Source organism: Netta rufina, assembly GCF_964035555.1.
Source record: "Netta rufina genome assembly, chromosome: 2".
Taxonomy (NCBI): Eukaryota; Metazoa; Chordata; class Aves; order Anseriformes; family Anatidae; genus Netta; species Netta rufina.
This window is the reverse complement of record NC_140124.1, coordinates 6,884,272-6,903,371: the sequence shown is the minus strand read 5'-3', so window position 1 is coordinate 6,903,371 and position 19,100 is coordinate 6,884,272. Positions and strand designations below refer to the sequence as shown.

The following is a 19,100-nucleotide window of genomic DNA, read 5'->3' as shown; positions in this document are numbered from 1 at the left end:
GCTCTTTACTTGGTTAGGTGGGTGAGGTATCCTCAGAGGGTTTACCCAGCGTGATTGTTTTAAGGTGAGGTGAATTACTGAGGAGGTGCCTTTGAGCCTAGCAGAGATCCAGACGGCAACCTGGGCAGGGGGAAAAATCTCTCCTGTCCCTTGAGCTGGCAGGTCCAGTATGGCTCTGCGCATCGAGCAGGATTGCACCCTTTTCTCTTGTGTTGCCAAGAAATGTTGTTGTGGACTGGGCAGTTAATTAGCTGGGATTCTTACTCTAAATGTTAAATTGCCTCCAATGAAATACAAGGAAATTAACGAGATTATTAATATATAGGCAATTATTTTGGGCTTAAAATTATTGCTTTCAAGTGAAATTTTCCATGTACCTATTGCAGGTTCAGATCTATGAATTGGAGGAGCACAAGATAGAAACCTGGAGGGGTAAGATTGTTTACTGCTTGATTCCTAATTACGTGTTCTAATATTGTTCAGCATAGAATTCAGCATTCTTAGTTAATCATAGACATAACTAGTTTATCTCTGCATACTTTTAATGAAAGCAGGAGTAGCAAAAGCTTGTCTGCATGTTCCTGCTGCTTATTTTTTCTACCTGAAACAATCTGAACCAGAGTGATCATGCTTTGTATGTACTGCTTCACTGATCTTCCTGATTAGTACCTTCTCACTCTTTCCTAAGAGAAGCAAATTAAGCAGAGGAAGAGGCTTTACATGGCTGTAGAGGTGGTGGGAGTATCTGGCATGGAAATGTATCTGAACCAGGATGCAAAATGAGTATCAGATGAATGGGTGCTGACTGAACTGAGATGAGCAACACGTCACGCCTGAGCAAATTGTATGCTGTGACTAGAAATTAATAGAATATGGTTGGGTGTGACCAGAAGTGCTGAATGCAGGGAGAAACTTTAATGGAAAAAAATGACTCTGTGCCATATAATAACATACAGAAATCCTCTATGGAGGAGATAAACCCCTTCAGAAAAGAGGAAAGTGGTAAAGTAAAATTGTTGGCTGTTGTTGCAGTGACCCCTGGTGGTAATCAGTTACTCCTTTTAAAACTTTGGATTCTTTTTAATGTCAGTACAGGTAAACGTGTGTAAGAGGTAGAACATCTAAATAGACTGTATATACTTTGTCTCTTCTGTCCACTTAATTTTGTACTAAGGAATTCATAAAATGCTTTCTTTAAAATGTTGATGTTTTCATGTAAATGATAATGGTGTCTTTTCCTATACGCAGAGCTTTATTTACAAGAGACGTTTAAACCTTTAGTGAACATCTCCCCAGATGCAAGGTAAGATTTTCCTTTCATTTTGCTTAACTTGAAATAAACAAACTCCGTCTCAACACTGAATTTTTGTTCTGCTTTCTTACTAGGTTGCGTTCATTAAAATCTAAATTACCTTAGTTCAGTAGGTATCTTTTTGTCTCAATGGAATTTTAAAGGAATGGTTTTTAAATTGCCATTGTACCTTATTTACCAAAGGTAATTTGAGCAACAGCTTTAGCTGATCGCTATAAAACTTCCATCCTTTTTAATCTTGCAATAGGAGAGTGCAGTTCTGATTCTTACTTTCAGTTGCTGGAATAGGATTGTTTATACCCAATCAAAGGAAACTAATGAAGGGAATTAGTGATTACCTCGACGTAATGGTATGCTAGATCCTTAGCTACAATTAATTCATGAATAAGTTATTAAATTTAGTCATGGCGAATGTGTTTGAATGATAACTGCTTGCAAAAAATATCTTATGAGAAGAAAATAGTGATTGCTTTCAAAGGTTCAAAAAGAGATGTATAAAAATGAAGATAATGCAGTAGGATATGTTTAAAAGGCTACAGAAAGTCAGCTTAAGTCCCGATCCAGAAAGGGTCTTGTGACAGTTGGACTGCAACACTTAGGACTAGTTAAATGCTGACTTCAGGAGTGGAATCTGAACTGCAATATGGGGAATTTTGGCTTCGTGTGTATGTAATGGAGATAGTTCATCCCTGTAAGGGACTGAGAACATGCAAAGTTCTTACTGAATGTATTCCTTGCTAATTTATTATAATTGGCAGTAAACTGTTTTTATTGCAGTCTTATTAGGACCAAAATCAGTGATACTTACAGGAGAATAGACGTGCATAGGTTGGAATATTGCTAAATCATAGGCTGTAATACAGAGGAATGGAGTCTGGAGCAGTGTTTCAGATCTCCTGAGAATAACTACTTGCTAATACCTGGTGGTAATTCAGTGAAATGATTAGATAATTGTTTTGGCTTAATTGCATGCATACAGTTATCCATAAAAATGTTCTTCCTAGAAAATGTTACAGAAGGTTGGGATTGAGATGTGTTAATTGCAGGAACAATTATTTTCACTGTTTGTCTCTGAACAGAAGAGACAGCAGTGAGGACAGCAGACATTTGAAAAACAATCTACACTTGTAGAAAGGAAAGGAGAAATACTTATTTACCACAGAAAATCACTTTTTTGTCACTACATTATTACTGGTTTAGGATGTTTGTAAGCAGATCACTATAGATAGTTTGAAATCCCTTAGCTTGTAAATCTGTATATATATCACTTAACGTTACTTGTTGGTGGCTAAAATTCTTTTTTTTTTTTTCTCCTCAGCCTTTTTGATGCTGTATATTCATTGATCAAAAACAAAATCCACAGATTGCCAGTTATAGATCCTGTCAGTGGAAATGCACTTTATATACTTACCCATAAAAGAATCCTGAAGTTCCTCCAGCTTTTTGTAAGTACTTAAAGTTATGTTTTGCTTTAACTGCCTCCTCACACCCAGGTAGACATCTGAAATATTAATGTAAGCCTTAGTTCAGAAACTTCTTTATAATCTTTGATATTTGAGCACTACATTTTGTTTTTGTATGTCTTTTTTTTTTTTTATAAGAAAGAAGTTGGCTTGATGGAGTACCCATACACTTCTTTATTTTTAGTCATTTAAAACAAAAACAAACAAAACCAACTAAACACAAGGGTCTTGTCTTGACTTTTTGAGTATTTTGGTGTCCTTTTCTGGATGGTCTATGCAGCTTCATAAGCTTCCTTGATTACGTGGATAGAATAATGAATAATCTCCCAGAGACGAGACTGTCGTAATTCATTGTACCATACATTGGTCACAGGAATAGACAGGAGGCCAAACAAAGCACCAGGAGTTCAAAATAAGCACAAAGCATGCAGAATCTTCAGTTTCAGTGGCAATGACATAGCTCAGGATCAAAAGCTTTTAGTGATACAAAAATAAACTGACAAGCAAAAAAAAAAAAAAGAAACCCCAACACCTAGTTACATAGTCTTAATGTAGAGCTTTAAACAGTAGTAACGCTTCTAGATCTAAGCTTGTTTTGGCTTTATGTAAATTTAAAAGCAGATTACTGTAATGATCTGTAACAATCATGTGGAGCCTATAGATGGATGAGTGAATACAGATTTCCTGATGTATGTGCCAGTCGCTAGGGAAACCTGATACCTGTAGCACATCTTGCAGAAAACTGCACTGTAAATACATTCATTCTGCTTTTCCTAGATGTCAGAGATGCCAAAGCCTGCCTTTATGAAGAAGAATCTGGATGAACTTGGAATAGGAACTTATCACAACATTGCCTTCATACATCCAGACACTCCTATCATTAAAGCCTTGAATATATTTGTAGAGAGAAGGATATCGGCGTTACCCGTTGTGGATGAGTCAGGTGTGTGTTCGTTCTTCTGTAATAAGAGCGTGGTTAAGATAAATGAATGATTTATTCCCTGCCCTCCCCACATATATATATATATAAATATATATATATATTATATATACATATATAAAACTCAAACATATATGCATTTTATATACAGTATATATAACATTAAATAAATATTATAACATATTGAAAAAGTACTTATGCAAGATGTAGGTTGATGGGACTGAAAGAGCTCATCATGAGTTGGGGGGTTTTTGTCTTGTTTGCTTTTTTTTTTTCCATTTTCCTTCTTGACTCGTCTCTTTGCTTTCTGTGTAATGATAAGATATCATGCAAACAGGATGTAAGAAAATGAACTTCATATTTGAAACACTTTGTTAACGTATATTTTTCTTTCTAGGAAAAGTTGTAGATATTTATTCCAAATTTGATGTAATAGTAAGTATTTCTTTTATATTCTATTACATATTTTATATGTAGTAAGCATTTAGAAATGAATTTGTTAATATATATCGATTGTGGCTATTTTGTTCCTTAGGCTTTAGTTAGCCAACTGAATAAGACAGATTCAATTCACCCTACACAGTGTGCACTTCTTGCATGACGTTTTGACAAGGAGTCTCCTGAAGGACACTCCTATTTCTTCATCTGTTCTTTGCCTAATTCTTGAACACAGGCGACCACACTGGTGTATGGTTTTTCATGGAAGGTTTACTTGTTTTCTTGTGCTGGCATTTACGTTGCTTCATGTCTATCTTCTGGTAATAGAGGACGATTTTTGCCTCTCACTGATGCACATGACTGTTAATAGTTATCCTCTGACTGAAGTACTAGCACATCTAGATTTTTCTGTTGATCAGGCTGGTATCTTAGACTATAGTAAAACATTCTATAAGATCTTAGTTGCATGAGCATATCCTCAATATTCTTCAAGTGCACCCCACTAATGCTATTCCAGTTGTCAGGGTCATCTACTTACTGTAGATGTACACTCGATGTGTATCTGTTTCAATGATTCCAGTAGTGTTGTCTCATCAGTAAATTTCATTTCCTACTCAGGTAAGACAAAATGTATTTCCTTTGCATCCTTCCTGCAAGGAAGACTTTTGCTAGTCTGGACGAAGTCCTTTTGCTCCAAGCAGGCTACTGTTCTTAGAATGCAAGTTGGAAATGTTTAATTTAATCTTTTAACTTTGTTGCTTTTACTGGTGATGGACTTTCTTTTTTTTATTATTCCATAGTACTTATTAAATTACATACAACAATTTATGTCAAATGGCAGTGCCAGCACAGTCCAGGAGAGGGAGTTTGAGCCCACAAATACGAAAGGCAAAGAAACCAAATTTGTTCTCTAGTTGGATCTACTGTATGGCTCAGAGTAGTTGGTGTCCTCACCTGTCCTGTGAAAAAAAACAATCCAAACCCGGTATATTCTTAAAGTGTATTCTGTGTATTCTGAAATCTGTAGAACTCCATCTTTACCTTTTCCTACTGCTTGAGGCAAAAGCAGGATGAGTGCCGTCAAGCCAAATATCAGATAACAAAGTAAGGAGATTTTCATTAGCCTACTGCATAATCACAAAACAGTATTCTCAATTAATCCAGCCTGTCATATGGTGTTTAACATAATTGCATGCTTGACTGTTCCCAAAAACTGAAACTGAAGAGCATCTGGTTTGTTTAATATGGGACTTGGAAGAGGCTCAATTTACCCCAGAAATGTGTCTACTCAATGCCAAAATATTTACTTTACTGAATACTTTATTACTAAGTAGTGAGGTCTTTGCCTTGTTTTTCAGAATCTTGCTGCTGAAAAAACGTATAATAACCTAGATATCACGGTGACGCAAGCCCTACAGCACCGTTCTCAGTATTTTGAAGGTGTTGTAAAGTGTAGTATGCTGGAAACACTGGAGACCATTGTTGATAGAATAGTGAAGGCTGAGGTGAGTTGGCTTACAATTTTTTTTTCCTTCACGGTAAGTTAAAAGTTGTATGACCAAATACTGCAAATTTATCCTTTTGAGGTTATTTTGGTTACTTCAAGGAAATATTTTTTCTGTATCTACATGTGTAGGTATCAATTTGATATATAAACTTACAGATGCTTCAAGGAACGTGTAAAATACAATCTGTAATAATGTCTAGTTATTTGCACTGCTGGCTTATATTAGTTCAATGTGAATGCTCAAAGCTTTGGAGTTTGGGGTTCGTGGGGTTTTTTGTTTGTTTGGAGGGTTATTTTTTAGTTGTTAATTTTTGTTTGGTTTTGTGTGTGTGTGTTTGTTTGTTTTTCTTGGGAACGATCAATTTTTTTCCAAGCCTGCCACAAGTTTTGCAGGGAAATAATTCTTTGAATGCCAGCTCATAGCTGGGTTGCTTGGCCCATTGTTCAGGAAATGTAGTGGATGCATATGGAATCCCACACTGCTCTCATGCAAATACTGTGAAACAAGGCCAGAAAATAAATCCTTGTGACAAAGAATTCACCAACTGCTCTTGTAAATGATTTCTGTGTGTTGTTTTTTTTTTTTTTTTTTCTTCTTTACATTCTTACACATTCCATCCTTACACGTGGAGGTGCAGGAGTATGCAGGTGTTCCTGTTACACCTCTCTGCAGAAGAAAATCCATATCACCAGTCCTCTCTGAGGTGTGATCAACTCCATCTAGAAGATTTAACTTCTTCAATTTTACAAGTTTCTTTTTTCAGCTTCAGGGCCGTAACTGTGCATGTACTTAATATGAGTAAAATTTCCACTTTGTGAGTAACCCCTTAGAAGCTACATAAGACAATTTTTACTTCCAACTTCCTGCATCAGCTTAGTTTCATCCTGAAGATGAGTAATTTTAGCATTGCTGAGGTACAGATTCCAGACGTGGCTAATCTTATTAATATTCTAAGAAACTTTAGACATTTGGGTTTTCAGAACAACTCCTACCCCTTGGTTCAGTCTGAACATAGTGAGATTATATGTAAAAATGAGTCAGTCCAAGCTACAAGTAAGGCAGTAATTGATGCTATTTTTAGCTGTCAGACAAATGCTTGATCTTACTGGGAATGAAAGAACTGTATTAACAACTGTATTGTCCGTTTTTCTTGAATTCGTTACACTGAGAAGAAAAACTAAGAATGTGCATGTACCCACCTAAAATACCGCCAGTGTGGTTTCATCAAAAAGAGAATGCAAAATATTCTCTCACTTTGCCACTCCTTTTGTTTCCCCTCTGTGTCAGGAGGGTATGACTGTTCAAATGCATCAGAGCTTCTCTTTTTGTATCAGCCTGGCAATGAAGTGGTTGACCTCAGCCATAAATTAACATATCCATTAAATCAAGACTACTGCATCTCTCTTGCTATTAGCTCTGCGAAAAGATGAGAAATTCTTCTTACGTTTTGCCATTACATTTTTGATGATTTTTGATGACTTTAAGTAGAAGAGAGAGAATTTGCTTACACAAGGAGAAAACCAGGAGTAGGCTCTCACCTTTTTCACAAACACCCTTCCTAGGTTCACTTCTTTATGAGCTGGCTCAGCTGTGATGTCTTCAGTTACCCAGCCTTGTGCCCAGTTGTGCTGGGCCCTGGTGTCAAGGCTGAGATTCGGGCGCTCTCCCAGTTCTGCAGTGTTTTTTCTGCTGTTGGCTGCTCCTGGTGCTGAGCCTCAGGATATAGCAGCACCCTGCTACTTGCCCTGCAGTTAGAACAAAAGTCGTGTAGTATAAAGTAGCCCATAGGACGGAGCTGTAAGGAGAAGCACAATATTCAATAATGCAGTTTAAATCTAAATTTGTTCCAAGTTGTCCTTGATAGTGAGTTCCTGTAGGGAAATGGAACCTTTCTTCTGTCCTCATGCAAAATCCAGACTTCGTAAGCAATCTGCCACTCAGCTGCAGTTTTGTAGCCCTGTGAGGACAGTTAGGCCAGAAACAGCTCTGGCATGTCAGGATATAACAAGCTTCAGTGCTGTGACTCTCTCTGTTGAGAAAGTGTGTCTCAGAAGGAAGCCTTAATCGATTTCAATTTCATTGAGATTGGAGGCTAAGTTAAGCAGAACCTGTAAATTGGGGAAAAGCGTTGGTGTTATCTGGGAGCAGCAGTGTTTTTAAGACCTAGGTCTTGGCTCGCCTGTCATTTCAAATACGATTTTGTTGTTGTGTCAGACAGCTGTGTGCTTTTTAAATGTGTGCTAATTTTCATTTATGCAGGGTCAGCGTGTTCATAGCACTGTGTGAGATTCAAAAATTCAGTTTCTACTTGTTTATGATTTTTTTTGTATTTCTTTGCTTTCATTATTAATTTAAAAGCAGAATAACCTTAAAATATTTTCCCTGCCTTGCAGGTTCATCGTTTGGTGGTAGTGAATGAAGCAGATAGCATTGTGGGTATCATCTCCCTTTCTGACATTCTACAGGCTTTGGTACTCACGCCAGCAGGTACAGTACGGGTGTTGTAACGTTTGCCATCAATCGGTGGTGCACAGTTTGCAGCTCTTAACTGGTTTAATGACAATAACACATTTTGCTTTTAAAGTTTTGTAACTGTTTGGTCATAATTTTCAATACATTTCACTTCTCATGAGGAAAAAGCTGGCAAAATACTTAATTTTCAATCTTTTTTTTTTTTCTTTTTTAGAAAAGAGGTCTTAGTTACTAACAGGAAAGGCAGGATGAACGTTGCATGTATAGAAATCTGCAGCAGGGCACCTTCCCCATCTCCCGGAATTTCTGTGCCCTGGCAGCTGTTCCTAGCGTGCTTTCCACGAGCTCTGCAAAACCACCCCCTCAGAGCACTGCAGCTGGTAGCTCTGCTGTGGGTTCTGTTGGCACAGATGTCAGGGACATTGCCCCGGAGTACCGGAATTATACCAGTAGAAATCCCTAGTGTGTTACTAACACGATCAGGTCCCTTTTAACAAGAGCATCCAGCAATAGATGTAATTAATTCTGTGACTTTATGCTGGCTGTTTTGGGTTTTATTTTTATTTGTTTAGTTTTGCCCGAGATCTGCTTTATGTTCTTAATTGTAACTTCACTTTGATCATGTAAATGAGATGGCTTCTGTGTCACAACAACTAAAGCTAAGCCCGCTTTCAGCTTTGTGACAAAGACAGAAAAGGTTTTAAGGATTACAACTTTGCTTTCAAAAATACCAAGCTAAGCAGAAAGACCTGAATGTGTCCTTCAAAAAAAAAAAAGAAATCTAAATGAGCTTAATGGGTCAAAGAGGCTCTCCTAGAAGGAGAGTGGAGAGGGAGAGTGAGAGGGGTAGCTGTCCCTCCTGGGGTAGACGTGTAGAGAAGGTGGGGGTGAAAGTGCCAGGTCATTTCCCTCGTGACTGGAGGGAAAGGTCACCTAATCTACAAAGATGGTCAAACTTTGTTCCTGTTAATGAAATAAACTTTAGACAGAGGAGATTTATCTGGATTTTGAGCAACCAAGAGCTTTTTGTGTGGGAATTGCACAGACACTGAAGATACAGTTCTGCGAGCTGATTTAATGGTGCTCTGTAATTAAAAGGGGGACTTCCCCCACTCCCATACTCTGGGTCAGGTGCTTCTGTTGCTCAGCGTGTGACAGCACCCGCTCTCATCAGATGCCTCTGTGAGCTTCTTTAACTCGGTGATCTAACAGGAAACTGAGCCAGCAAAGGAGCCGTGGAGTTTTCTCACCCCAAGCCAGCACACAGAAGAGTTTCTACTGCTAGAGCAACAAAGGGCAGGATTGTGCTGCTGAAAGATATGGGGTGAAGAAAGGGATTTTTTTTAGGAGGCACTGGGGTTTCTCTGATGAAGTGAGGATGTCTGCAGCATATATCTAGTCTGTGGAATTCAGTGTGATTCAGCTCTTGAGGTGGGTGTGTAAGAACGACCAGATAAATCACGCCCTAAACGTGTCCATTTCTCTTCCCTGACTGGAAAGGAAAATATATCCTCAGGAATTAAGACCAGTGTACACCAGAGGGGGAAAAAAATCAGCTGTGATGTGAAGACTGGATGTATTTAATGGATTTTTCAGTGTTGGTGATTATACATTACAAATAGGAACTCCAGGTTGCTGGCAAGAGATTCCTGCTCTCCAGAGCTGGATGCTGAAGCCAGCTGAACGCAGGGTTCAGCCACTGCCCAGCATGTGGCCAGTCTGAGAGCCTGGAGAAGAGGCAAGATGCTGCACGGTTCTGCTGAACAGATCCTTTGGATCCATCCTGGCATCAAAACCTGCCCCTGAGCCAGGAAAAATCTGTCAACACAGCGTAGTTAAACTGAATTCCGACAGGGTTTTTATTTCTCAAGTAGGACCTCACTTTTTCAGGCCACGTTGATGCTTAAGCTTGGCTTCTAACAGGTGGACGGGTTTGTGGCGTGACTTTTTGGTTGGGCTTCTTTTAAATAATGGGGGGGAGGGAAGGTAAAGATACTTGAAAGCAGTTTTAGTAACTTCCATCTTTGCAATGAAGCTAGAAGCAGTGGGCTCAAGGCCTTCCTTGCTCTGATCACGTTGGCAGCCCTGAGGTGTGTTCTTCACAGATGGTGTCCAGCACGAGGATTCCGATAACGTGGTCAGACAAATTTTGCAGCATCCACAATGAGTCACACTGCTTTCCTCTTCTGTTAACAGGTGCCAAACAAAAGGAGAACGAAAGTGAATGACTGCTGTGAATGTACAAACGTTTGTAGGAGAACTTGAACAAAGTTTCTGGGTCAAGTTTGTCTCAAGAACAGTGACTGCAATAGAACAGAGCAGGATGGTTGCGGATGTGTATTGGGACTTAGTGATGGATGATGAGTCTCTTCCCCCCCAGTGATGTCGCAAAAAAAACAAAGCAGCATGACAAAAGCTTATGTTAAAATGTAGGCTTGTATTTCAAAACGTCTTCAGAACATTTGCTGGAAGACTTCACATGATGTCCTTCATTAAAATGCACTGTATTCTGAAACTTTTTCATTTTGTATTTGACAGAAGTCACTGGTCAGCAATGGATATATGTGACATAAGGCAAGTGTATGGCATATTCATATCATAGTGCCTTATGTCAAAATACAGCAATATGTCATCACTGTTGCCCATCACTGTCAAAGGAAGTATTGTGCTAAACGAGACACTGTATTTGAATGTGAAAGTCTTTAAACCTAAACCAAATCAGTTTCAGTTCTCATTAGACTTGTCATAAAAGCTGTAATTTGAAGATCAGTAGACTTCTTTAAAACTTTAATGACAGTTTTGTGTTAAATGTTGCATTCTGAACCGAGATGTAAAACGAGACTGATTTTAAAAACAGCTTTATTTATTTTTACTTTCATGACAATTTTTTACACATCTTTGGTGGATAGCTAAAATTTCACCATATCCATTAATAAACTGTTGATTGTTATACAAACAAGTGGTAGATTTTCTCATTATTTAAAACCTTGGAGTGGCAGAAGCTGTGGCCTGTTGATCAGTCCGCGTTACTTGAGCTGAAGATTCCAGAAGCACGGATCAGAAGCGCTCTGTCCTGTAACACACGGGCACTGTGGAGGAAACGAGGTGCCGGAGAACAATATTTTCCTCTGTAACAAAGTGTAAAATGATGGTTGTACGACTAAACCGAACCTTGTGACTGTATACGGCTTGTACAGAAGCTGAGGAGTGAGAAAGGCTGTGGGGTTTTGCTAATGTAAATGTATTGTAAAGTTTGAAGCTGAGATTTTTATAATTGTAGACGGAAGAAATTAAACCCTACAACATCAGTCTGGTTTTAGCAGTCTTTGCCACGTTTTTTCGCATGTATAAAGGTACGTGCATTTGGGTTAGTGTAAACTAGACGGGGGCATTCTCATCTTCCTGCAACCTGAAAGGCAGCTGTTGGTCGTGGCATCACGCAGGTAGTACTGCTCCTGAAAATACTGTGTGAGAACGGGGTCCTGGAGTAACGGCAGTGAATCGCTCTATTATTTTTCCATGTATAAATGTTGAGGTAAAAGGTTAACCGCTCTCAGTTTGCTCACAAAATGCGAGGTCTTTAATAGTAACGAGAAGCCCTTTCTTCAGAACTTCTCGCTTCCTACAAGAAATTAAATTTTGAAACTGGACGTGTGAAGATTTTTTTCCTACTGGCTTTTTTCACGTGTACAAAAATGTTCTTGTAGTACCCAATGGAAAACCATTCTTTTAAATTTTGTCTTCAGTGAGTCAGAAATGGAGAACATTGTCTTCCACATCACCTTTTCCAGCTGGGTAAATACCAGCTGTGCTCCCCGTATTTGAGTTGAAATAGCTCTTTTTGGCCTTTTGGGGTCTGGTGCTGGTTGCTGCCCCGCAGACGGCCCCAGCCCAGCTCTGATTACCTGTGCTGGGGACACGGAGTGACGGGAGCCAGAAACAGCAGCTCCTGCTCTTTGTGGGGTATGTGTAGGGGAAAATTTGTGGTAGATTGGAACTTCAGGCTGAGGATACGTGGTCAGTACTACCTGCAAATGCCACCTGAGCTGCACAGATGCTGTTCCACTGCCTGAATTGCAAATTGCAGCCTTCTCTACAAGATGCTTGTAAGGGAGTTGCCCAAATGCATCACTCCATCTCACTCCACCTAGTGCCAGGCTGTGAGCATTTTCTTCAGTCCCACATTTAAGATACTTTTAAAAATGCAGGGTTGAGCCACTGATCAATGCTTTTTTTTTTTTTTTTCGTGTACTTATTTTTTTAGCACAAAGTCTTTTGGCCCTGTTCCATCCAGACAGCTTCGGGCTTGTCTGCATAAATCAGCACGCAGGAAGCCAGAATGAATTTGCAGTTTTCAAACAGCCACGCACAGACTCCTTATTTTAACGTTATGATAAATGTTGTTCGCGTGTTGTGGACACAGGGCTAGCAAAATCACAGAAAGCAGTCTCCTCGGTGATGCAGAACTGTATTTAGAGAATTTCCGCCCTCTCCTCAGCGATAAAAAAAACTGTACTTAGAGATTTTTTATTTTTCCTTTCTAAAATACAGTTCTGAATTATAATTTTTTAGTAGAATTGCAGTGTAACTGTAAGTATGAAAGAGCACCAGCAAAAAGGGACTTTACCATAGCTCTCCTTGTCCTGGCACAAGTACCTCTGCTGGTGCATAAACAAAAGCAAACCATGTCTTTTTAACACAGATCAGTTTACTACAGAGCTCAAAAAAAAAATGCTTGTGGCAGCTTCAGGAAGGGAAAGGAGTAAGTAACTGAGGGTAGAAAAGGGAGGGATGACTCAGCAGCATGCACCACGCTCAAATGACCGAGCAGCTAAAGCTTTGATGTCAGGCTCGTCCCTTTCACGTGGCTCACAAGAGCTCTCAGCCAGGGAAAAGAATGAATAAAATGTCACTAAGCTCAAGTTCTTGCAGAATTTTCATTTTCTGGGCAGACGCAGTCGGTGCTATAGAGCTGAGACGCCAGCAGTGATTCCTTCTGCTCCTATTCTTTACAAGGTGGTGATGCTGCAGACAGAGGTTGCAGTGAGTTTCTCCCGCAGCTCTGCTGAAAGACTGTTGGGGAGCATCGATTTTCAGTCCCGGGGATGTGAGGTGCTGCAGAAACGGATCCTGTTTTAGCCAACAGGATGGTAAAACACAGATGATTGATTTCTGTGCTTTCCTGTGCATTTCCTTGCCAGCAAGAGATGTCTGCGAGAGATAATTATTCTCAAGTACTTCGCGGTCTTGGGAGGGAGCAAAGGGCAGACTGGTTTTGACCTATTCTGGATACATTTAGGTGTTAGAAATTGTCTTAGGAGAATGATTCAGTTGAGCGTGGGTAAGTTGGAGTCTCAGTTTTGGTCCAAGCAGAAGTGAAACCACACGTGCTTAATCCTCGCGTACAGCAGGCTGCTCGTACTGAGCTCTCCAGCCAGTGCAAGGAGTAGCTGGCTTGCTTCAGGAGTTTCTGTGAACTTTCACACCTTGTACTGCCACATTAAACATTTACCAGGGGTAATTTGCAGGGGAAAATGTCATTCTGGGTAATGTAATACTACCCTCGCATCCACATCACGTGCGTTACGCAAAAAGAGTGTTCTGCAGACACTGCGATCTGCTCCTAACTTCAGGTCTTAATTTCAGAGCAGCTTTGAAAGCCTCTTTCTTAGTCATAAATTGTTTTATGACAATTTTATTGATTCCCACTGAAGTGAACAGCACCAGGGGACACACACTCGCACCTCATGCTGATTTCTGGAGTGTGTCCCTGCTCCCTGGGGACCAAGAGCTGAGGGCAGGAGCCCGTGATGTCAGGAGCCCCAGTGGCTGGAGTTGCAGATATCACTTAATGGTGAATTAGTCCCTTAATTTATTTTTCTACTATCATTTTGCCAGTTTCTAACTGAATAATGGAAAATGTGATCGCTGTCAAAATTCAGGAGGGAGCAGGAACAAGGGTAAGACTGAACTAGATGTACTTTCTAACCTCTGTGGGCAGTAAAGTGTGTGCTGTGCATGTGGAAGCCTGCCCAGTGCTAACACTGGGCGCACTTCAAAAATTCCTCAGGAAGGTCCTGATTTGCCAGGGGATTGAGCAGGTAATTAAACTGGTAATTGCTGCTATAGGAACTGAATGTACAAGTCGGAGCTGTTCTGCGTTTGGAATATGAGCAGCACCGTGTTCGCGGGCTTGGATGCTCTGTATTGTCAGAACCCAGCAGTTCAGTATTTTTCTGTTTCCTAAATGAAATTCATCACAGTTTTTCCTCCATCGCAGCAAAGCAGACACAGGCAACAAGAGACAGACGTTCCCTTTTCTCAGCCACATCTGGTCCTGATCTCACCACATATACATGTTCTACTTGTGCCTGCACTTCTCCCTTTTGATATACGCATTTTTAAAACACAAACCATACCTGGTGTGTTGCGTTCCCTGACCATGCCTGTTGATGACTCATTTACAATAAAATTAATGCAACTTGTCAATTAAACCAGTGCCGAGAGTACGTTTGATTTGGAGGAGTATCTGGCGAAGTGAGCTACTAAACTAGCTCGGAATACACCCGGAGCATGAGCGCATGGCATACCTGGCACATCGCAGTGCTCTCTGAACTCCCTTGCTGTTTGCAGGACAACTGGCACGTGCTCTAGGAATGATGAAGCTGGAACAGTGCGAGGGAGGGCATGGGGAAAGCCCTGCTGCTGCTGCTGCTGCTGCTGCTGCTTCAGCACGTTGCGGCGATTGCACCTGGAGTTGTTCAGGGAAGAGAATTTCAGGGCAGGGCTGTTTAGTGAGCAAGTGAAGCTGCTCAGCCCAAAATGTACAAGCAGTACCAGCCCAAATACAGCACAGTGCGCTAATCAGACGTGGTGACATATGCTTCACAGCTAAAGCTGTGCTCTCCCGCTGCAACAGAGCATTCCAGGAAGTGTTTCCGTTTATCCCAACTAGAAATACAACAACAGCCGTCTCACGGAGCAGATCAGCTCCTTTCTGCTTCTGTGGCACCATCCCAGAGCACTCTCAAAGGCCACGCAGTGACAGCACCAAGTCCTCGCATATGGGGAAAGGACAGAGCTGGTCTCAGAGTTCCTCGTTTGCCTGTTTCAAGTGCCCCTGTCAAGACAAAATGAAACGCTTGAGATCCTCATGGCATGAGGATTAGTCACTTCCTGCCAAAGAACCAGTGGATGCTGGAGGTTTTTCCCAAATTTAAAAGATGCCACAAAGGGTGAGTTCTGGGTTCCTGCCCCACCTCAGCCTGAGCAAGCCTGGGTGCTCTCCTAAGGTGGAACAACTGCATTGCAGCTAGAGGCAGTGAAGGGGAAGGTGGAGGGGGAACCTGTGGTAGTCAGTTCTTCTAAATAAAAACCAGAGCGAACAAGTGAAAGTTAACAGAATCAAGACAAAAAGACAACAGCCCAAAGGTGAGGGAGATAAGAAAAAAAGAATAAGGGAAAAGGTCTAATCGACAAAAGAAAAGTGTCAAGAAGCAAGCTAAAAACCCTGAGGAAAAAAAAAAAAAAAAAAAAAAAAAAAGCTGGTGTTTACCACTCCTTGCTCTGGGCATGTGGAAGGATCTGGATATCGTGTCTGAAAATGCAGATGAGGTTCAAGCAGAGTGATAAGCACAGTGCCTACATCCTACAGGCGAATCATATGAAGTGTAAGGGTAGGGAGGTTGAAAGCACAACTCCCACAGACTTCACACGTTTCCAAATCCATTAATATTGTTGCAAGGTAACTCCTCCCTCAGTTCTTCCAGTCCTTGGCTTGGGAAATGGCCCAAACTTTGGACAATGTCACGATTTTGGAAGGAAGAGGTGCAAAGACGACAGCACAGCGGCAGAGAGATTCAATGGCAGCGAGTATCAGTGGTGCCCCTCCTTTCTACAACATGACTGTTCACAGAGACGGAGTTTCTTTCTACATTTTACTCATCTTCCCCAGCCTGACCAAACCCATCTGTGTGACAGGATCGCACCAATCCTTACGGTGTAGTGCTCCAGAGAGATGAAATGGGGGGGATCTGTGCTGTTATATCTGGCAAGGAGAGAGGTTGTACATGGAGGAGCTCACACAACATCGAGCACAGCTGTCAGCATCACCACCAAGAACACACACAAGCCCCTCTTTTTTTTTTTTTTTCATGAAATAAGTCTTTTCACCATGCACCCACTGACTGAAGGCCACGCTATCTGGTGATTCACAGGTTACCAGGACTTAGCCCTGAAGATCCTATAATCCAGAGGATGAGGGCTATAATCAGGCTGCCCTCCACAGTGCAGATACCTCCTTAAAGCTCATCTCAGCTTCAGGAGCAAATCGCTTTTGCATACAAGTAGTTTTTTTTTGTTTGTTTGTTTTTTGTGTTTTTTTTTTTTTTTTTTTTTTTCTGTAGTTCCCTGCCCTCTTACCAGGTCAGAGGAACGCCAGCACATGAGAACGAGTGGCTGAGATCAGGGACAAGACCATTTTCCCCTAATATCATCTGACCGTTAGGTTAGCTTAGTACATAATGCATAACGTAGTATAATAATAATAGAGCAATAATTTAGTGCAGTTGTACATAGTGTGTGGAATTGCACAGCAGATATATGGATGCACCTCCCCAAAAGAAAATATGCACGTGGAAAACCAGTTTTTTTACTCGAGTGTTTATTTTTCAAGAAAATGTGAAATGTGTGTAAAAAAAAGTAACAGCAGAGGGGCAAAGCTGCTTCACGAAACCCTTCTTTAGCTCTGTATTCAGTGAGCGCTGGACCTGCTCTCTGAGGTACGAAACTTGCTGCTGCTTGGAGTTTCACCTGATAAAAAGGTTAATAAACGAAAAAAGGGGCATGCTTCTCCTCGCTGTGGAGTCACTGTGTGTGGGGGTGTTCAAGGAGAGGCTGGACGTGGTGCTTGGGGACATAGTTTAGTGGTGACATTGGTGGTAGGGGGATGGTTGGACCAGATGACGACCTCGGAGCGCTTTTCCATCCTTAATTACTGTATGACAAGCAGCAAAGAGCTATTGGAATAAAAGGAAGATGCCTTTAAACACTCTAAAAGGCGGCGGGGGGGGGCTCCTGAAGCCACTCAGGCAGCCGCCCAACGCCTCAGCGACCGTTGCGCGCCGCCGGCCGTTCCCGCCCCGCGCACGCGCACGCGCGCTCCCCCCTCCCCTCCCCTCCCCACACGAGGGGGGCGTGGCCTGGCGGCACGATGACGCAGCAACCTTCCCCCCCCCCCCCTCCCCTCCCTATTCCCCTGTACGGGGCGGCGGGGCCGTGACGCGCGGTCACGTGGTGCGGCCGCCGCCGTTGCCGCCGTTGCCGGTGCCGTGCGCGCGCTCGCCTCACCCCCCCCTCACCCCCCCCCCCCTCCTCCCGCGCCCGTTGCGTTCTCCCCCTCCCCTCAGCGCCCCCCCCCCCCCATCCCCTCACAGCCTCCCGCTTCTTCTTCTTCTTCTTCCTCCCTCCTCCTCCTCCTCCTCCTCCTCCGCCGCAGCCGCCGCCCTTGATGTGGTGCGGGGCCGGCCGGGGGACAAGATGCCGCCGTCCAAGTCCCGCAAGATCGCGATCCTGGGCTACCGGAGCGTGGGTGAGAGCCGGGAGCCGCTGTGAGGGGATGGGGGGGGGAGGGGGGGGCACAACGGAGGCCGTGTGGGGATTTGTTGCGGGCCACGCCGCCCCCAAGCCCTCTGCGGTGGTGGGGCCGCCCTATAACGGCTCTACCGGCCCGGGGGGGGGGGGGGCTGCAGGCCCTGAGGAGGCCCCACGGAGGGAGGCCGGGGGCTGCTGAGGCCCCGCGGAGGGAGGCCGGAGGCCGGCAGGGCGCCATGGCGGCGCCGCAGAGCGCTGCGGGCCCCCGGGGCCGGCGGAGGAAGCCTGGCGCTGCCTGGCGGAGGATGGCTCTCGGGGTGGGTTTTGAGGTGATTTTGGGGTGGTTTAGGGATAAGGAACGGTTTGGAGGGGTGGGAGGCTGCAGGGAGAGGGGTGGCCGTGGTCCTGCAGGCTGCCAGCACCGCTCCTCCAGGACCCCAGCCTCCTGCGCTCCCATCTCCTCCCCACAAGTCGCCTTCCCTTTGCTTTATTTCACTCCAATCCCTGTGTTTGTTTTTCTTTTTTCTTTTTTTTTTTTTTTATCATTATTTCCTCCCTCCGTAGAGACGCATCGCACCGGTGGAGACGGTGCCGCCGGTTGTGCTCGTACAGCCCCATGGTGCCACGGCCCCGCTGAGCCCCTGGCTCCGAGGGGAAGAGCTGCCTGGAAGCGTCCAGCACGAGGCCGCAGCAGCCCAGAGCTTCTCTGGGGCTGCCCGCACCTGTAACGCCCTCTCCTGCACTCGTGGGCTGCGATGGAAAGCAGGCGTTTTGGCATTTGGGTCCTTTTTCCTCATCGATCAGACCTAAAAGCTCAGATCGATGGCGAGGATAATGCGTGGCTGGAAAATACAAAGATTCTGTAGAGAGATACTTTCCTGTAGAAACCCTCTTATGGCAGCGGCTGAATTAGTGTGATTTCTGTGGTCATGCACAGCAGAAAGAAGCTGGAAAACAGAGCTTTTTATCCAGATTGATAAAAGGCTTTGTAAGCAGGGGAGTTTTAGGTGTTCTGTGCGTAACTGCAGCCTGCCCTCGAGATGGGGTGAGGGCAAAAAGAGGCTGATTTTGTATCATCCTTGCAAGGACCAGCTAGCAGTAGGTTGATCGGTTTGCGTAGCGTATTTGACGTGACTTGTCACAATCAGTTTCGTTGTCCTCTTTTTTTTTCTTGGATAAAAACAAGCAATGGGCAGTGTAAGTGGGAAGGAAAAATTCTTGAAATTCTGTTCTTTAGAAGCATGTGTAGGGGCCTGGGTGTGCTGCTGAGCGTTGGCCCGTCGTCTGTTGATGGTGAAAAGCAGCAGTCAAAAAAATCACAATCATGATAATCGGTTGAGGAAATGATGGCCCAAATAATATGGGGCTGTTAATCC

At 43.0% G+C, this 19,100-nt stretch overlaps 2 protein-coding genes across 6 annotated transcripts in view; both read left to right on the top strand.

Annotated features, from left to right (window-relative positions):
* PRKAG2 (protein kinase AMP-activated non-catalytic subunit gamma 2) overlaps positions 1-11,441 on the top strand; it is a gene marked incomplete at its 5' end in the record, with an annotated part of 209,706 nt that extends 198,265 nt beyond the window's left edge. For all 5 annotated transcript variants that reach the window (XM_084282200.1, XM_084282201.1, XM_084282202.1 and 2 more), the window contains 8 exons: positions 387-432; positions 1,249-1,303; positions 2,631-2,757; positions 3,553-3,718; positions 4,113-4,150; positions 5,512-5,658; positions 8,055-8,148; positions 10,330-11,441. In XM_084282200.1, coding sequence (XP_084138326.1) covers positions 387-432; positions 1,249-1,303; positions 2,631-2,757; positions 3,553-3,718; positions 4,113-4,150; positions 5,512-5,658; positions 8,055-8,148; positions 10,330-10,361 — 705 coding nt within the window. In that variant the 3' untranslated portion in view covers positions 10,362-11,441. The remainder of the gene's footprint in view (positions 1-386; positions 433-1,248; positions 1,304-2,630; positions 2,758-3,552; positions 3,719-4,112; positions 4,151-5,511; positions 5,659-8,054; positions 8,149-10,329) is intronic.
* Positions 11,442-17,549: 6,108 nt separating this feature from the next.
* The window catches only part of RHEB (Ras homolog, mTORC1 binding), a 40,205-nt gene continuing 38,654 nt past the window's right edge, over positions 17,550-19,100 (top strand). The window contains exon 1 of the mRNA XM_084281720.1: positions 17,550-17,722. Within this exon, the coding sequence (XP_084137846.1) occupies positions 17,671-17,722 (52 nt within the window). The 5' untranslated portion in view covers positions 17,550-17,670. The remainder of the gene's footprint in view (positions 17,723-19,100) is intronic.